Raw genomic sequence first — 18,462 nt, forward strand, 5'->3', positions numbered from 1 at the left:
GTAAATCAAAACAGATTGAAACAGTTTGACTTTGGTCAACTCGATCAACTGACAGAAGCGTTACTATTTCCTAATTTTTTTGAAATCTAGTACTATTTCCTAATATCGGTGTAAAAAGTACTACCAAAGTCTAAATAACCCGAAGAAGTATGTGTAAGGCTATTGGGAAAAGGCGTGCCACATCGAAATAAGCTTTTAGACAAGACTAATCAAGTGGTGGGCAGCAGATGTTACTATGAAATGACGATTTGTGTGTACAGCACATATCATCACAGTTTTATGAAAATCTGTTGAAGGATCAAGAGTTTCTCTTTTTCTAAGCAGATGCTGAATCTTTACAGGAGCATGTGAGGAAAAAATAATACATGAATGACGTGTGCAGCATCGCCTCATTAGATTGTTAGAAACTCAAGCTCAAGCTCAAGCAGGCATTCCACAAACAGCCTTGCACTAGTCAAGGAAGTGAAAACTTGCAACAAGTTGCAAGGGATGTCTCGCACTTTACGCACATTTGCTCCTATATCCAGTTCGTATACCTTCCCTTCACCTGTCCAAAAGTACCAAAATATAGTCAAAAGTACAAACTGGCAATTGCCTACTGGCGACGAGCATAACAAAATAGTTATTGAACAAAGAAAGAGCTGTTCTAAATCCAACTACTTGAGCACCATTGACTCCAAAAGGTACTTGAAATGTGTGTTTTTGATGGTTTGACATGTGGGTTCATGATATAGCTCCAATATTGACGCCTTGTCGGTTATCAAAATCAAATGCAGACTACAAACTACAAACTACGCTGCAGAAACAAGGCAAAGGCCATGACAAAAACCTCTTACTATGATTCTTTAGATGAATACATCCAAGATTGCATCACAGTATTTGTTGACTCCCGCTGTTTTACAGCTCAAAATACTATGAAATCGAACTAATTTCCAACTCCTAAGTATTGATTAAATGCACTTTCGTCAGGAATCTATTTTGCTGTTTATTTTTTATGTGACTTATCATAAGAACCTATGCAACAAAGACATTGGATACAACTATCAGCATTCAATATGAGTATCAAGTGTCTGGCATACTAAAGCCCTACCAATTACAAACATACATGAAGTCAACATTCGACTCATTGCATTTTAAAAAGGGTAAATTTCTGATTCAGCAGTGATAATGTCAATGTGTTTCCAATTCGGCCACAAATTGCAACTCAGCGCACTTTGTCAGTAACTAGTGGAGTAATGTCAGCAACTTTTTGCACTGAGTTGCTGACAATGGCCGGATTAAGAACAAAATGATATTATCATGGCCGAATCAGGAATTTACCCTTTTAAAAATGGAATGTTCTTGAACTTTCAAGCTTCTCCCTCATATTTAGAGCACCAAGTGGCTCCAAATTTGGAGTAGGATTTTATGATCCATAATATCATTTCCCAAGGTAAATCACCTAACACCTAACAACCTATGTGGCTGTGAAATCATATTTTGGACGGATGATAGATGAAACAACCATAACAAATTTCCATGTTGAGTCTGTCTAAGATGTGGGAATCCCCCTCCCCCCAACACACACACACACCAGTTCTCTTTATTATAATTATTAATTACACGTGTGCCTAATTCTATGACAAATATTGAAGAAAAGAGTATGAATGGGAATTTCCTGGAATGGGGAACATACCGTCATATATTGGATTTGCTGAAATTTGTTTCCCTCACGTCTCTGCAACAATTTGATTCATATCTAGGTCTACAAAGCTCTCTTTCCCAAATAACGTAAACCCCACCGTTGCCTGTAAAAGACGGTCTTTCAGATTACTCAATAATTTCATATTTCAGAAAATATATCTTGGAGGCAATTAACAGAATATCTGACATCCGTATGCAGACAATGTCACTATAATTTTTACAAATTTCAAGCACTACTACAGAAGTACTGTTTAACATGACATTAGCATGCAACAAAAGATATACCTTTCCACTCGCGGGATCAAGCTTCTTAAGGCTGCCTTTGAACTCTGAAAAAGACCCAGACACAACTCTAACACTGGAACCTTGGACGAGGAGCTTGTCATCTGCCCCTGTCAATAAGCTACTTGCAAGCTTCTTTGAAGCTTTTCTCGTCTTCCTTTTCGGCTTAGGATTGCCAACAGCATTTACAACAGTTTCGATAGCATCACTATTTATTTCTTCGTTTTTTAATATTCCCTCGCTTCTTTGCTCTTCATCAAATGCTTGGTCTGCTTTCTCTTGTTCTTCTTTTGCTTGGTGGAAAATTGCTTCTATGTCCTCTGTGGAAACAGGCTTGGGTCTGTTAATTTGCTTTTTTCTGGAAATTTGCAGGAAATAAATTCATATAAGTGACAGATACTGGAGAACCTAATAAGATATTTAGACTGTGCCATACTTCGTCATGATTTTATGATATATAACTTCACTAAGCTCCCTTGGATAGATCAAAATTCAGGCTGCTTCAAGAATTCCATTTTGAGGGGGTGTGTTTGAATAGATAGAAAAATAAGTACAAGAAAGGAGAATATTATTCCTTTAAAATGTTATAGTGAAGCTATTCAATAAGAGAAGAAGAATAAAGACTGAAGAAGAATAGAAAAAAGACAATAATCTATTCGGCCTTAATTAGATTCTGCCTTCTCTCGCACATCTATAATTAAGAAAAATGGGATTACATAATGGAAGCATTCCTTAGCGAGACCCATAGATGCCCTTGGCAAATGTCCCTTAGAACTCTAGCATTCATTATCTAGAAAACTTACTTTCCAGCAGTATCACCGATTATAAGACCAACAGATTTAGTTGGTATATAAGTAAAGGGATCAGATACTTTAATTGTATAAGTTAAGAAGGGGCAAACTGGATCTCTTTATCAAGATTCCAGTATCTTTGTTCTTTAGTCTTTACAGACTGTATACGGCGTCGGATTAAAAAATTTCAGAGCATAAAAATTTCTAACAAAAGTGTCAAGTAGTAAAATAATAATTCCCACTTACGTATTTCCAACTTTGGATCCAATAAAGCCGCCTATCCCATCACACTCTCTTATGATGTCATGTAACTCCTTGTTCAGTACACAGCTCAAAAAGATACATCCAGGAAAGACAGGTTTGGGCTTAACTGAGATTGTGCCATTCTTCAACTTCCTCTTTACATGGACAGCAGGAGCATAGACCTATATACAAGCAAGAAGGACTGTTATAACAACTTTTTTGTGCATATAGAATAGAGATTAGCTTAGTAATTCATCCAGTTATTGTATTCAGACCATTAAAATAGAAAAGCACACTCTTTGGACAATCGACTCGACAAATGGCTACAACTTTCAGTCCCACCCTTAAGTGAGAGTAAGAAAAACTCAGCAACATGATCCAAAGTTTATTACCAAGCAAACTTTAAAAGTTGAGACAAATGTATTGTAATAAAACTTTAAGGAATCTACAAAGCATAAACATTGTCGGGACAGAGAAGAAACAAGATGCAAATAGTCTTCAATATTTAATAAATACCAAAACAACAACAACATATTCTTAGCATTTGTCATCATGAACTTTATATGGGGGTCCTTTGCCAATACATAAAAGACCTATAAACATGGTTCTCAGGCAGTTCTTATTGGAATGAGTCAATAGAAGATCATATCTCAGCCAAGTGAAGATACTCCAGCCAAACAGACTCCTGGAAATCCTGATTGTAATCTGTAGTATGTACTTATCTAGAGCCTATCAGTAACAAACTAGTTGAAATTATAAATAGAGATGGACTCATGCAAGTGAGTCATTGAGAATTCAAAACCAAATAACAAATCTGTACATGGTATCAGGCCAACCTCGATCCTACACCAATTCTATTCCTTTGTGTCTCTAACAAACTTAAATGGCACCTTCCACTGAAAATAACACTCCCATTATCCCACCCACTCCATCGCCTACTCTCCAAACTACTTCAATCCATCATCTTGTCTCTGTTAAACTGGACATAAACAACTACCTATTATGGCTTACACAATTCAAACCATTATTAAATGGATATGACCTTAAAGGCTATGTTGATGGAACAAATGCATGTCCACCAATTTTTTTTTCTCCCACTGATTCAACTATTAACCCAGCCTATTTACAATGGCAGAATCAAGACCAAATTCTTCTAGGACGGCTGTTATCATCTCTCTCCAAAAATGCTCTTGCTCAAGTTGTGGGATTGTACACCTGTTGGTATACAACTTTGATCAACCCGCTACACTTACTTCCACACTGGAGAATAATATTCAGATGATTTTCAGGCTCTTCTTCATTTGAACAAAGGATTGAAGCCAACAAGCATATGTTGCTGCACCAGGCTCTCTTGTTGACAATAACTGAATACCGGATAGTGGAGCTACACATCACCTCACATCTGACTTGAACAATCTTCGTCTCCGAAGTGAATATGAGGCCCTGATCAAATCCGAGTTGGTAACAGTACTAACCTTCCAATTGCAAATATTGGTACTGCCTCCTTTACTCATAACTCAAGAAAATTTCATTTACAAAACCTATATCATGTGCCTAATATATCTGCAAACTTGCTTTCAGTTTCTCAATTTTCAAAAGATAACGTCTTCTTTGAATTCCATCCAAATGTTTTTAAGAAAGACTGCCACATGGGGAAAATACTTCTACAAGGCAAGAATAAGGGAGGTCTCTACAGTTTCAACAGTGTCCATGAGCTGCAAAACCCGGTTCCATGTTCTTCAGCACTTCTTTCACCATCTACTGCAATATGGCATCAAGGTTTGGGTCATCCAATGATTCGAACAGTCAATAAAGTTATCGAGTCTCATTTATTACCAGTGTTGAACAAGTCGTTTTCATTTTGTCATTCATGTCATGGTAGTAAGAATTGCAAACTTCCTTTTCCTTCAAGTGTCACGTCCTATGCACCTCTAGGTTTAATTGTTTCTGATTTATGGGGTCCCTCACCAGTATTATCAAGAGATGGATTTCAATATTATTTGTTGCAAATGGATGTTTACACTCATTACACTTGGGTTTTTCTACTTTCTCAAAAATCTGGTGCTCTTTCCGTGTTTATAATGTTCAAAAATAAAATTGAAAATCTCCTTGATCACAAAATAATTCAATCTAATCATGGTGGGGAGTACAAGAAATTTACTCCATACATTGATAGCCAAGGAATTTTTCACCGTTTTTCCTGTCCTCACACGTCTGAACAAAACAGACTTGCTGAACGTCGCCATAGACACATTGTCGAGTCTGGTCTCTCGCTCTTAAACCATGCATCTATTCCTTTGAGTTTCAGGGTTCACTACTGCATGCTATCTTATCAATCAATTACCATCCAAACACAATGCACAAAAATCTCCTATTGAACTTTTATTTGGTACAAAACCAGATTACAAAAGTCTGCGTGTGTTTGGATGCCTTTGTTACCCGTACTTATGTCCATATAGTCCTCACAAATTGGCATACCGTTCTCTTTCATGTGTGTTCATTGGTTATTGTACATCCCACAAAGGCTACTTATGTTACCATCATCCCACGAACCAGGTTTGCACCTCAAGACACGTTCATTTTGAAGAAATTGTCTTCCGTTTTTCAGCAGAAGCACAAAACCCGTGTGTGCAGCATATAGGTCAGCCACAGTCACCATTCCTGAGACCTATTCCACCCCAACCAAACCATTACATATTCACACAAACTCCTTTATATCACCACCAGTTCAACTCAGGCACCTAACCCAACAATTGCTAACATTCCACCGGATTCTCATTCACATCCTTCACAACACACTAATATACCAACTGAAGCACCTTCTGTCCTTATACCAAACACTGAAACACTACCCGAGCCATCACCCAATTTGGCCTCCACAACAGTTCCTCAACCTGTCCAACAACATACCAATACCAACTCGGTGCTGCAGCATCATATGACGACTCGAGGTAAAGATGGAATCCATCAACCTATTCAAAAGTTATGTCTAACAGCAACAAAGTATCCCTTGCAGGTTGATGATGTAACTGAGCCTACTTGCTTCACACAAGCTTCCACCAATCCTAAATGGAGAAGTGCAATGGATGATGAATTCAATGCTCTCCTTAGAAATAGAACCTGGACTCTAGTACCACTCCAAGAAGGAATGAATGTGATAAGAAACAAATGGGTTTTCAGACTTATACGCAAAGCTGATGGTTCCATCGACAAACACAAAGCCCGTTTAGTTGCCAAAGGATTCAATCAAAAAGGGCTTAACTACGATGAAACATTCAGTCCGGTAATTAAGCCTTGTACTATTCGTATAATTTTATCAATTGCACTTATGCATCACTGGCCTATTCGGCAATTGGATGTTCAAAATGCATTCCTACATGGCATACTAAATGAGGAAGTGTACATGTAGCAGCCTCCTGGATACATTGATCAGTGTTATCCTACTCATGTGTGCCGCCTTAACAAATCATTATATGTGCCTAAAACAGGCCCCTCACACATGGTATTCTCATCTGAGTTCCTTTCTTATTGGCTTGGGATTTAAAGTATCAAAATCAGACTCATCACTTCTATTTCGACAAGAGAACAATGTGGTTATTTATATTCTCATCTATGTAGATGATATTATTGTCACAGGGTCCGGCTCGATTGTCATTGATACTTTAATCACTCAACTCCATTTGGCATTTGCTATTAAAGATCTGGGCACCATTCATTACTTCTTGGGCATTTGTTATTCCCCACAGTGAAGGACTTTTCCTCTCCCAACGCAAGTACATTATAGATGTCTTATGTCGTACAATATTTGATGGTGTGAAACCAATTCACACTCCTTTAGCTGCTAACACCTATGCTATCAATATCGGTTATATCGGCCGATTAATCGCGTATCAATTGTAACCCGATTAGTTTTTACCGATTTTTAAAATTTTCTCACTGAACCAATTTAATCACCGAATTGACAGATTAATTGGCCGAGATGACCGATTTCTCACTAAACAGAGAAAAAACTTTATTGAAAATATTTTCTCACTATACAGAGAAAAAACTTTATTGAAAATATCGGTTCCCCACCCAAAAAAATACGTAAACTCTCTCTCTCTCTCTCTCTTCTTTTAAATATTTAACATAATTGTTGTGCTTGGCATCTCTGTAGTACTCTAAAATTGAGTTGGTCAGATATGATTATGAGAATTTGATATTTTTTGTTGGATCTCGAATAACTATTTAGAAATATCTTGTATAATTATATTATTTTGAAAGTGTCAAATATATACATCCGATATAACCGATTAAATCGCCGATTAATCGCATATCGCTCCTCGACCGATTAGTTCCAAAAACCGATTTTAACTGCTTAGGCTAACACCCAGCTAACAAAAGAAGGCAGCCACAAATTTTCAGATCTCACACAATACTGAAGTGTGGTTGGAGCTCGCCAGTGTCTCACATTTACAAGGCTAGATATCTTGGTGGCTGTCAACAAGGTTTGTCAATTTATGCATGACCCCACAGAGGAACATTGGGTTGTCATTAAATGGATTCTACGATATCTCAAGCACACAGTTGATTATGGTTTACTTCTTCGTAGACTATCTACTCTCCAAATTCATGCATACTCGGATGCCAATTGTGCTGGCTGCCCCGATTATCGGCGATCAACAAGTGGATACCGTATGTTTCTAGGTGGTAACCTGATCTCATGGAGTGCACACAAGCAAAAAACAGTTTCTCGTTCAAATACTGAAGCCGAATATCGTGGTGTAGCTATTGCAACAGTGGAGGCGATATGGATTCAATCACTCTTGCGTGAACTATGCATTCCTTCTTCCCCTCCAACTCTATGGTGCAACAACTTAGGCGCCACATATCTCACTGTCAATCCCATTTTTCATGGGCGTACCAAGCACATTGAGATTGACTATCACTTTGTCAAAGAGAGAGTTGCTCAGAAACAACTTGATGTTCGGTTTATCTCAACAAAGGATCAACTTGCCAATATCTTTACCAAGGGGCTTTGTTCTCACACCTTTACATATTTTTGTCTGGTCTACCAAGCAAGCCCTTACTGCCCTACTTCCGAACTGAAGTTGAGCATGAGCAGGACTGTCTAGCAATTTTAGTGCGAAACTTAGGTAAATTCATGGACTCAGTACTGACATTTGATGTGATTGATAAATCAGAATAATGAGGCCACAAGGAACTCCTATCACATATAGACATAAGTATAATTTCTTCTAAGCCCCACTACGGGGAGATCCTTACGCCACTCATTTATATATTCCAAATGCACCACGTTCTCAAAATCATACAACTTCCTTGCTGTTCCCTTTGTCCAATTGTGAACTCTTTATTTATCAGAAGTCTTCATCCCCAGGCGGAGCCACATGGGGCACGTGCCCCAGGTGAACTTGAGAGAAAATGTCAAGTATACTTACCTGGTTACCAATATTTACTATGTAGGACCATGAACAACTCCCATATATGAAGGTGACCACCACTAAATAATTAACATTCAGTTCATACCACAGTTACTAAAGGACCAAAGTTAAATGGTCAGTTATCTTGTATTCTCATCAGCCAATCAGCCAATGTGTTGAAACTATTATTTATTGATAGTTAATATTACTTATTTACATAACTGACTATGCACATATATTGATTATGGAAAAAAAAGACTGCACATTTATAGACTTACAAAGTGATATGGAGTATTTCGACAAACATATAAAGATAGTTTTGATAATTTAAGTCTCACAAGTCAAGTCTAAATTCGTATGAAAACTTGATATGGAAATTTCGGGCCGGGGATTATGTGATGTGTAGTTGTATACCATGTTGAATTTCTGAACGTTGGAAAAAATTTCATCGAACTAAAGCAACAATCAAAATCACAAAATTAACAAACCATTACCTTGAACTCGACAATGGGGTGGTTTCTGGCAAGAAAACGAGCAAGTCTATCAGCAGTTTCATGACCATTAACTCTAGAAACACGAACACACCACCACTGAGTACCTAAGTCAGCAAGATTATCAAGATTAAGCTCGTCTTTCCAATTGGCAAATCTCTTTGTTGGTTTCTTTAAAAGCTTTTCTTCAACTTCTTCTTTCCAGTTATAAGCTTTACTCTCTCTTCTTTCATTCCTTAACTGTCTTCTCTCTCTTGCAGTTAACTCTCCTCCTACAGTAACTTTAGTACTGGAAGATGTTTCTAGAGTTGCTGAGGTGGTGAGTTTGTTGGGGTTTTGGGTTTTAGTTGTAGTTGTGAAGAGAAGAAATGAAGAGAAGGGGAGAGGAAGAAGCGAAGGTGGTGAGGGTGTGGAAGAAGGGAGTGTAGATGTTGTTAGTAGAAGTTTTTGGTTCATCTTCAAAATTTTGTGATAATGTTTTGGGAGGAAAGAAAGAGTGGACGTTATTGTCACTTAACAGACTCATTGTTGGTGTACTGAATTAGAATATGGTCATCCAAAAATAAAATTGTACCTAATTGTGATTATTTAGGGGTGATCTTGAACACACCCATAAAAGTACCGTTACAAGTCACCGTTGATTTAGATCCGAGATCCGTAACCGAGACAATCCAACGACAACTTGTAATGGTTGCTGGGATTTGATCCCAGTAACCGGTTACTGTGTAGCCGGACTCCCCATAAAAACACTCCCGTACCCTATACTAATTTAAGTTTTTGTCATACCCTGATAACCCCTCAATCCAATAATATCTCCCAAATTAATTTGGGGTATTTTCAATAAGAGCAAAATGATTATAAAAAAAATAACAACACATTTTTTGGTTGCTCGTTCTTTTGATCGAAAGAATAAATCAATAACACTTTTTTCTTTTGATTAACACGAAGAAGAATATGATGAACATGTTCTTTTCAGTTATAAGTGAAGAACGTAGAGTATCTAGGGTTTAGTACATATGGAGCCCCACGACGTATATTAAATAAATAACTTGTTTTGTCTTGGGTACACCTAATAAAAAAAATGGTAATTTAGGAACATAAATGTATATAAAATTATTTTATTTATTTATTTTAAAGTTGGGGTATGAGATTGTTTTTATGAGTGTGTCTAAGATCACCCTTATTTAGAGATCAGTATAATTTTAGGCTTAGCCTATGTTGCTGTTAGGAATATACAACTTAATTGTATTTACTCTTTACCAATTACCAAACTATATAAATCTTTTGTCTTGTACGTGTCTTGTACTTCTTAGTTAAATCCGAGCCTAGTGTAGATACACTATGTCCTTAAGACAGATTTCCCCCCTCACGATGCTTAAAGGTTGATGAGAAACTGTCTCCCAAGATAGAACGGATCTCCTTCTATAGAAAACTAGTACTTCAATTCTATAGAATCAGCGAACACAACATAGTATTTGACTAAGAATAGGGGGAGAAGAGAAAGATCAGAACTCTGTGTAATCTGGTGTGTCTTTCTCTCCAAATTCATCCACTATTTATAGGTGAGTGGTGCCTCTTCAAAACAACACAATGACTCTTGGGAAAAAGTAAGCAACTCTTTGAAAAGTCACATGTTTCGAATAGACACACTATTTCGGCATAAAACACTGTTTCGAACCAGTGCATATTTCAAAAGGTCACACTTTTTCGACATGATGCACTGTTTCGAACCAGTGCACATTTCAAAAGGTCGCACCTTTTCTGCATAATGCACTGTTTCGAACTAGTGCATCATTTTGAAAAGATTTTTCTCATTTTACGTACTGTTTCAAAAGAAACCCATTTTCATCTCAATGTGGGATAACTTGGGAGACAAATTACTTATTCATATCTCAATGGATTTGTGCAAATCCATTTTTCTAACAATCTCCCACATGAATGAAAATTTGGCTTCTTCTATCATAAACACCGGATTTATGTTCTTTTACAAATGAAAAGATACCGCATCAGGTCAAGTAGCATGGGAGGCCTTGAACTTGCCTTAGTGAAAGACGATCGGATTTAATTGGACGATCAGTAGACTCAATTAATGTCCCTGAACTGTCAGCCGTTTGTATAAACCTAGACAATCATTTTCACGCAGTATCTTCTCGAATACTGTTGGTTTTCACGTTTGTGTTCATTTTGGCCTTGAACACTTCTTGGTTTCAGATAGTGCTTTTAAGACATTGGTCTTTAAAATTCTCATAGAAGTGGCCCCACTTCGCACTAACATAGGTGATTTCTATAAAGAGTATCCTGCAATACTCCACTTGGATAACATAACTTTCCAAGATATAGTAAATCATTAAAAGCTTGACTTATTCTGGTTCTCGCGGTAGATATGCACTATTTTATATAGGAATGGGTTAGAGTATAATATTACTCTCCAGTGCTAACTGAGTCACAAACATAATTCAGTTGGCCCATTGAACCTAGATCTTGGGATATTCAGTCAACTAGGTTGGTTTTTCCATTATGAGGACTCTTAGTTGATTATTTCAAAAGCTTTAAGCCCATTCCCCTTGATAATCTTTCCACTTGCTCTCTTGTTAAACCTTTTGTAGGCAGATTCGCAATGTTATCTTTTGACCTTACATAGTCGATTGAGATAACTCCATTTGAGAGCAATTGTCTAACGGTGTTATGTCTACGACGTATGTGTCGAGACTTCCCATTATACATGCTACTCTGTGCTCTACCAATAGCAGATTAGGTCATCACGGTTGTATATTTGTTAGTATGTGTTTAGCCCAATTTGGAATATCCTCTAAGAAATTTCGAAGCCACTCTGCTTCTTATCCAGCCTTGTCTAATGCAATGAATTCTGATTCCATAGTGGACCTCGCTATGCATGTTTGTTTTGAGGATTTCCAAGAAACAGCTGCACCTCCAAGTGTAAAGACATATCCTGTCACAACCCGAATTTCTAAACAATTACAAAGTGAATATTTGAAATATAAATATCTCAAACATCACTATGTTCAATTGTCTAAAAACCCAGGCTATGACGGGGTGGATACAACACATGCCAAAAACCGAAAACCCATATCATAAAAGAATCAACTTAAATTAAATAAACTCAAGAATTTTCCACCATCACTTTATTAAGCTATCTTCCGTCCAAACAAAGCATCAAACAAACTCTAAGAATAAAAGTCCTCACTACCATGTTCTCATGTTATACTGAAAATGTAAACTACGTTATTACATCCTTCCAATAAGAATCGGACCTAATAAAAGAATTAACAGACTGCTTCAGGCAAGAATCCAAATCACACGCTATGGTTCCACTGCCTTTCACCTTTGTTCCCAAGAACACACCCACGTTGCCAAAACAAAGCAAATATGGGTCAACAAAATGGAATTTGCTGGTATGAGTAGACTAACAACATAAATCATTTCCAAACTTTAATCATCCAACAAACACTTTATATGTACCCATATCTTAATCATTCTCAGCTTGGAAGACAGGTAGTTCCGTCATTTCAACCGGCATAGTTTCTTCCCAAGCAAAACTTCCATTCTATTAACTCATTATAATAACTCAATTTAATAACTAAGTAATTAAATTAAAACTTACAGATATCTACTTCTGTATAAGGGTAGAACCGCGTCCCTGCACAAAATATTATTAAGTCCTACCCTCCTGCAAACGAAAGTTAGAAATTTTATATATCATATGTAGATATCCTATAGGTATTCAAATATAAGCCCAAACACACTTGCATAATCAAATCAATTTCTCTTATCAATTAATCAATTACTTTTTTTATACACCCACCCTTTAGTACCTACTCCACGATTTGCACTCCACACATTTGCCAAATCACACATTCCTGTGTGCCTCTCTTCCACTGAATACCATAATATCATAGCCATCTCTGGGCTTTCATACACATATTTCACAGCCTCTTTGGGCATAAAACTCAGGTCATTCATGGCACATTCAATGAATACCTTAGGTCATTCCCGCCACATTCAAGGAATACCCAACCCTACATCCTCGTACACTCAAGGAATACAACTAACCCGCAAGGCGAATACCTTAGTTCCTCTCTAGGGTAGTCCAAATAATCTGGTCATTCATGGCACAGTCAATGAATCCCCCTTTATAACGCTAACGGGCTATTTATGGCACATTCAATAAATGCCCACCTAGCATATGACATCATCAGTCATAAAAACTCATTTCCAAAACTTGGGGCGTGTAGAGTTCTAAAAGGGTGTAATAAATTTGTTTACACATTATTGACCTTTATTGCATTGCATATCTCATTTCAGAAAACGGATGAGTATCTTGTTTCTTGTATTATTGTTTACGCGTTATTAATTATATCGATGTCTAAGTGTCATAGCATCGTATATCATAACAGAATTATAATAAGAATGAAATTTCACATAGTAGTTAATACACGTACACACGTATAAACATAAAGTCTTAGCCTAACGCCAAGCACGCTAATAACCCTAACCTATCATAATAGACCTAATCTTTAGCCAAATCAAAGGTCAAATTGGGTCAATTGGTCAAAGTCAACCCTGGTCAACAGTCAAAGTCAACTTGCCACTGGTCAACAGTAGTCAACCAGCCAAGGGTCAATTTAACCAAAAACCTAAAGACTAAGGCCCAAAGGGTTTAGCCTTTTCCAGGCCCAATCTAAAATAACTTAAGCCCACAATTTAAATAGAAAAAGAAAACACTCAAGCTCACATAACTAATATTGGCCCAAGCCCAACAGCAAAAAAAAGAATTTCGCTGTCATCTTCTTCCTCACTTCACCAACGCCTCCACTACCACAGCACCCAAGTTCCGACCACCACTCCTCATCTCCTAAACCCCACGGTTTCATTCCTAGTCAAAACCCTACCTTTCTATACAATAAAATTCCAATTCCCTCGCCCTTCAAAAATCGCAATATTGACGCCATTAATGGTTGTTCAAAGCTTCACAACGCTCATACAACAATTCCACCACTCCCAATCATTCCCCAGCAACCCACACAACCCATATAGATCATCTCCTTAACACAAAACACTTCCAACCACCAACAAAATCCTAAAGACCAACAGTAGCAGTAAAACAAAACCCTAGAAATAGAATTTCTATTCGAATCAAATCAAACACTGATTTGGTATTTACTAATACCACATGCTCATTATCAACACAGCATAACAATCACAAAAAATATAAGATTTGGCGTACTTGCAGTACTTCAAAATTTCTGTGGAAGCCGGCCACCATTTACAGAGTTACAATATATCAAATAAGGAAATCACTATAACAGACATGATTAGCAGTCAACAAAATTTTAAAAGAACATCTTTAGACTACTCATTGTTTGTAAACCAAACAGCTAGATTTCTGAAAGCGGAAAAACCTTGAAAGACCGAAGTTGACTGTCGCACGAAAAAGATGATCTTCCTCATTCGAAACCTTTTCGTTTTACTCTCAAACAGCAACCACTCACTGTTGTTACTCTCCCTTCCATCTCTTATTTTTTTCTGTGTATAACTCTCTCTGTTTTCCAAAAACTCTACATGAGAATCTCACTTTTTATTTTTAAAAACCCCCACCGAAAAACAAGGATGAAAGTTATCTATTTACTTACGGGGCTTTTATCCTTAACTAATAGTTATCATATATTTTGTTTACCTATTATTATTATTATTATTATTATTATTATTATTATTATTATTATTATTATTATTATTATTATTATTATTATTATACTAGGAAAATAAAAGAAAAAGACGGGGTGTTATATATCCACTTGTGGACTTTGAGTTTTTAGTGTCAGATATCCAATTACCATCGCAGTACCCTTATGGAACGGCTGGATATCTTGTATAGTACATACCAAAATTTTGAGTATACTTTAAGTATCCCAAAACTCACAGTATGGCAGTCCAATGATCTATGCCAGGATTACTCGTATATCGACTTAGCTTGCTCACAGAGTATGCTATGTCAGGCTTTGTACAGTTCATGACATACATTAAACTACCAAGTATATGAGAGTACTCTAGTTGAGATATGCTATCTCTAGTATTTTTGGCTAAATGAAGATTTACGTCAACTGGTGACCTTTTTGGTGTGATGTTATATTTCTTGAACTTTTCAAGAATCGTCTCAATGTAATGAGATTGTGATTAAACAAGTCCATCATCTGTTCTAGAAATCTTAATTCCTAGGATAACATCAGCGACACCTAAATCTTTCATGTCCAACTTACTAGACAACATTTGTTTGGTAGATTTTATGACATCCATATTACTACCCAAAATTAGTATATCGTCTACATATAGACAAACAATGACACATCCCTTTTGAATGCTTTTGAAATAGACACACTTGTCACACTCGTTTATTTTGAAACCGTTTGACAACATTGCATTGTCAAATTTCTCATGCCATTGCTTAGGTGCTTGCTTTAATCCATATAAAGATTTAACAAGCTTGCAAACTTTCCTTTCTTGTCCAGGAGCAATAAACCTTTCGGGTTGTTCCATCTATATTTCTTCATCTAACTCACCATTCAAGAATGCCGTCTTTACATCCATTTGATGTATCTCAAATCTATGTATTGATGCTATTGTTATTAGCATCCTTATGGAAGTTATTCTTGTAACTGGAGAATAAGTGTCAAAATAATCCATACCTTCCTTTTGTCTAAAGCCTTTGACCACAAGTCTAGCTTTTATACTTGTCGATTGATCCATCAGTTTTAAATTTCTTTGTGAAAATCCACTTATATCCCAAAGTCTTGGAACCTGGTGGTAAATCCACCAATTCCCATGTATGATTTTACATTATAGATTCAATCTCGCTATTTATTGCGTCTTTCCAATAAGTAGCTTCTAGAGATATCATTGCCTCCTTGAACGTTTGAGGATTATTTTCCAACAAGTATGTTAGAAAATCAGGTCCAAAAGATGTTGACGTCTTTGACCTTTTGCTACGTCTAGGTTCCTCCTCAATTTTGCTTTGTGTAGGATGGTTACTAGTTGTAGCGTTTAAAGTTCTCTTTGTTGAACTTGGCTCTATACACATGTTATTCGAAAACATATTTTCAAAGAATGAAGCATTCCTTGACTTAATAATCGTATTAACATGTATATCTTGAATCTCTGATTTATGAACCAGAAAACGATATGCACTACTATCGTTTGCATATCCAATGAACACATAATCAATAGTCTTGGGGTCCTATCTTCACCTTCTGAGGTTTAGGGACTTCCACTTTAGCAAGACACCCCCATACTTTTAAGAATTTATAGGAAGTCTGATGACCTTTCCACAATTCGTATGGTGTTTTAAGCATCTTCTTGTTAGGAATCTTGTTGAGAATGTAATTGGCGGAAAGCAAAGCTTCCCCCCCATAAATTCTGGGTGGAACTTAACAACATAGCATTCATCATCTCTTTTAGAGTTCGGTTTTTGCGTTCCGCAATACCGTTTGATTGAGGTGAATAAGGAGCCGTAGTTTGATGAATGATTCCATATTCAGAATAGAAACCTTCAAAAGGTGATTCATATTCATCTCCTCTATCACTCCTTATAGCCTTAATCTTTTTGCTTAGTTGATTTTTAACTTCATTTTTCTAGTGTCTGAACACTTCAATTGCCTCATCTTTACTTCTCAACAAGTAAACATAACTATATCTAGTGCTATCGTCAATAAAAGTAATGAAATACTTTTTACCACCTCTAGATTGCATGTACTTAAGATCACATATATTTGTGTGTATTAAGTCTAGAGGTTCAGTACTTCTTTCAATGGAATGAAAATATGATTTGGTCAACTTGGATTCTACACAGGATTCACATTTATGGTGTGGGTCTATTTTTATCTTTGGTATATAGTCCAAATTAATTAATCTACGCAAAGTATCATAATTAACATGTCCTAATCTACCATGCCATACATGTGAAGACTCAATCAAGTAAACAGAAGATTCAATTTTATTGGTGCTCTTTGGCGCAATAGTAAAACAAGACATCCTAAAGAGCCCATCCTGAAGATAGCCCTTATCCACAAATACATAATTCTTAGTTAGTACAAATTTATCAGAAACAAAGACTAACTTAAAGCCATTCTTGCTCAGCAGCGACCCATAAATCAAGTTCTTGCGAATGTTAGGCATATAGAGCACCTCATTCAGAGTTAGTTCCTTCCCAGAAGTCAACCTCATCACCACCTTTCCTTTACCTTCAACCTTGGATGTAGAAGAATTTCCCATAAAGAGTTGTTCTTCCTTTTCCACAGCACGATAAGTGGTGAACATCGACTTGTTGGAGCATATGTGGCGAGTATCACCAGTATACACCCACCATTCTCTTTCATTTCCAATCATGAGACATTTAGAAACCACAACAGATAGGTTCATGTCATTAACATTGTCAGAAAGCGTGTCCATTATCATATTTGCTTCAGTCTTTTGCTTCTTGTACTTCTTTGGCTTGCGACATTCACTTGCCTTATGTCTAGCCTTCCTACAGTTGTAGCACTTACCCTTGAACTTAGTAGACGCACTACTCACTTCGCTTTGAGTTTTGTCTTGGCGCTTCCTTTTTCCCTTAGCACTTGATCTTTCCATAACATTGGCCTTTGCCACCATGGGATCCTTGCATTTCTTCTCAGATAGACGGTTATCTTCCTCTATCCTTAGACGGACAATCAGTTCTTCAAGATTCATATCTTTGCGTTTATGCTTAAGATAGTTCTTAAAATCCTTCCAAGATGGTGGTAATTTCTCAATCATAGCAGCCACTTGGAAATATTCTCCTAGGGTCATTCCTTCAGCAATGACATCATGGAGGATTACTTGAAGTTCTTGAACTTGGCTTATGACGGTCTTACTATCCGTCATTTTGAAATCAAGAAATCTGCCAACTATGAATTTCTTCATGCCAGCATCTTCACTCTTGTATTTCTTGTCCAACGAATCCCAAAGTTCCTTAGCAGTCTTGAACATACTATACACATTGTATAATGAGTCAGCCAACCCGCTAAGGACATAATTTCTACACAAGAAATCAACATGAAACCAAGCATCCTTGGCTAAAACCTTCTTCTTGTCGGTTTCATCAGGGCTTACATCAGGAGTCTTATCCCACAGAAACCTTGCCAAGTTAAGGGTGGTCAGATAGAAGAGCATCTTCTGTTGCCAGCGCTTGAAATCAGTTTCATTGAACTTTTCTGGCTTCTCCCCATGAGGAACAGAATGGGGAACAGCAGTAGGAACAGTAACAGCAGGTGTAACTGGTGGTGTTGCCATATTCTGAAATACAATAACACTTTGTTATTTCTTTAAACCAAAAAAGAAAAGAAAACATAAACAAATTCTGTTCGGTAAAGAATAAGAAGAAAAAGAAATATGTCTTAAGTTGTTAGGAATATACAACTTAATTGTACTTACTCTTTACCAATTACCAAACTATACAAACCTTTTGTCTTGTACGTGTCTTGTACTTCTTAGTTAAATCCGAGCCTAGTGTAGATACACTAT

General features: G+C 36.8%; 2 protein-coding genes across 2 annotated transcripts; both read right to left on the reverse strand.

Annotated features, from left to right (window-relative positions):
* Positions 1-230: 230 nt before the first annotated feature.
* On the reverse strand, positions 231-9,437 carry PTAC13 (plastid transcriptionally active 13). The gene is made up of 5 exons (XM_086572967.1): positions 8,914-9,437; positions 3,003-3,181; positions 1,969-2,323; positions 1,676-1,787; positions 231-547 (listed from the first exon to the last, which is right to left on the reverse strand). Exons 1-4 carry the CDS (start codon positions 9,364-9,366, stop codon positions 1,710-1,712), a joined length of 1,065 nt encoding a protein of 354 aa, XP_086429093.1. The 5' UTR covers positions 9,367-9,437; the 3' UTR covers positions 231-547; positions 1,676-1,709.
* Positions 9,438-13,907: 4,470 nt separating this feature from the next.
* LOC147486418 (uncharacterized) lies at positions 13,908-18,262 on the reverse strand. The gene is made up of 2 exons (XM_086573727.1): positions 17,271-18,262; positions 13,908-14,008 (listed from the first exon to the last, which is right to left on the reverse strand). Exons 1-2 carry the CDS (start codon positions 18,229-18,231, stop codon positions 13,908-13,910), a joined length of 1,062 nt encoding a protein of 353 aa, XP_086429853.1. The 5' UTR covers positions 18,232-18,262.
* Positions 18,263-18,462: the final 200 nt, after the last annotated feature.

This window comes from Coptis chinensis, chromosome 7 (assembly GCF_015680905.1).
Source record: "Coptis chinensis isolate HL-2020 chromosome 7, ASM1568090v1, whole genome shotgun sequence".
NCBI lineage: Eukaryota > Viridiplantae > Streptophyta > Magnoliopsida > Ranunculales > Ranunculaceae > Coptis > Coptis chinensis.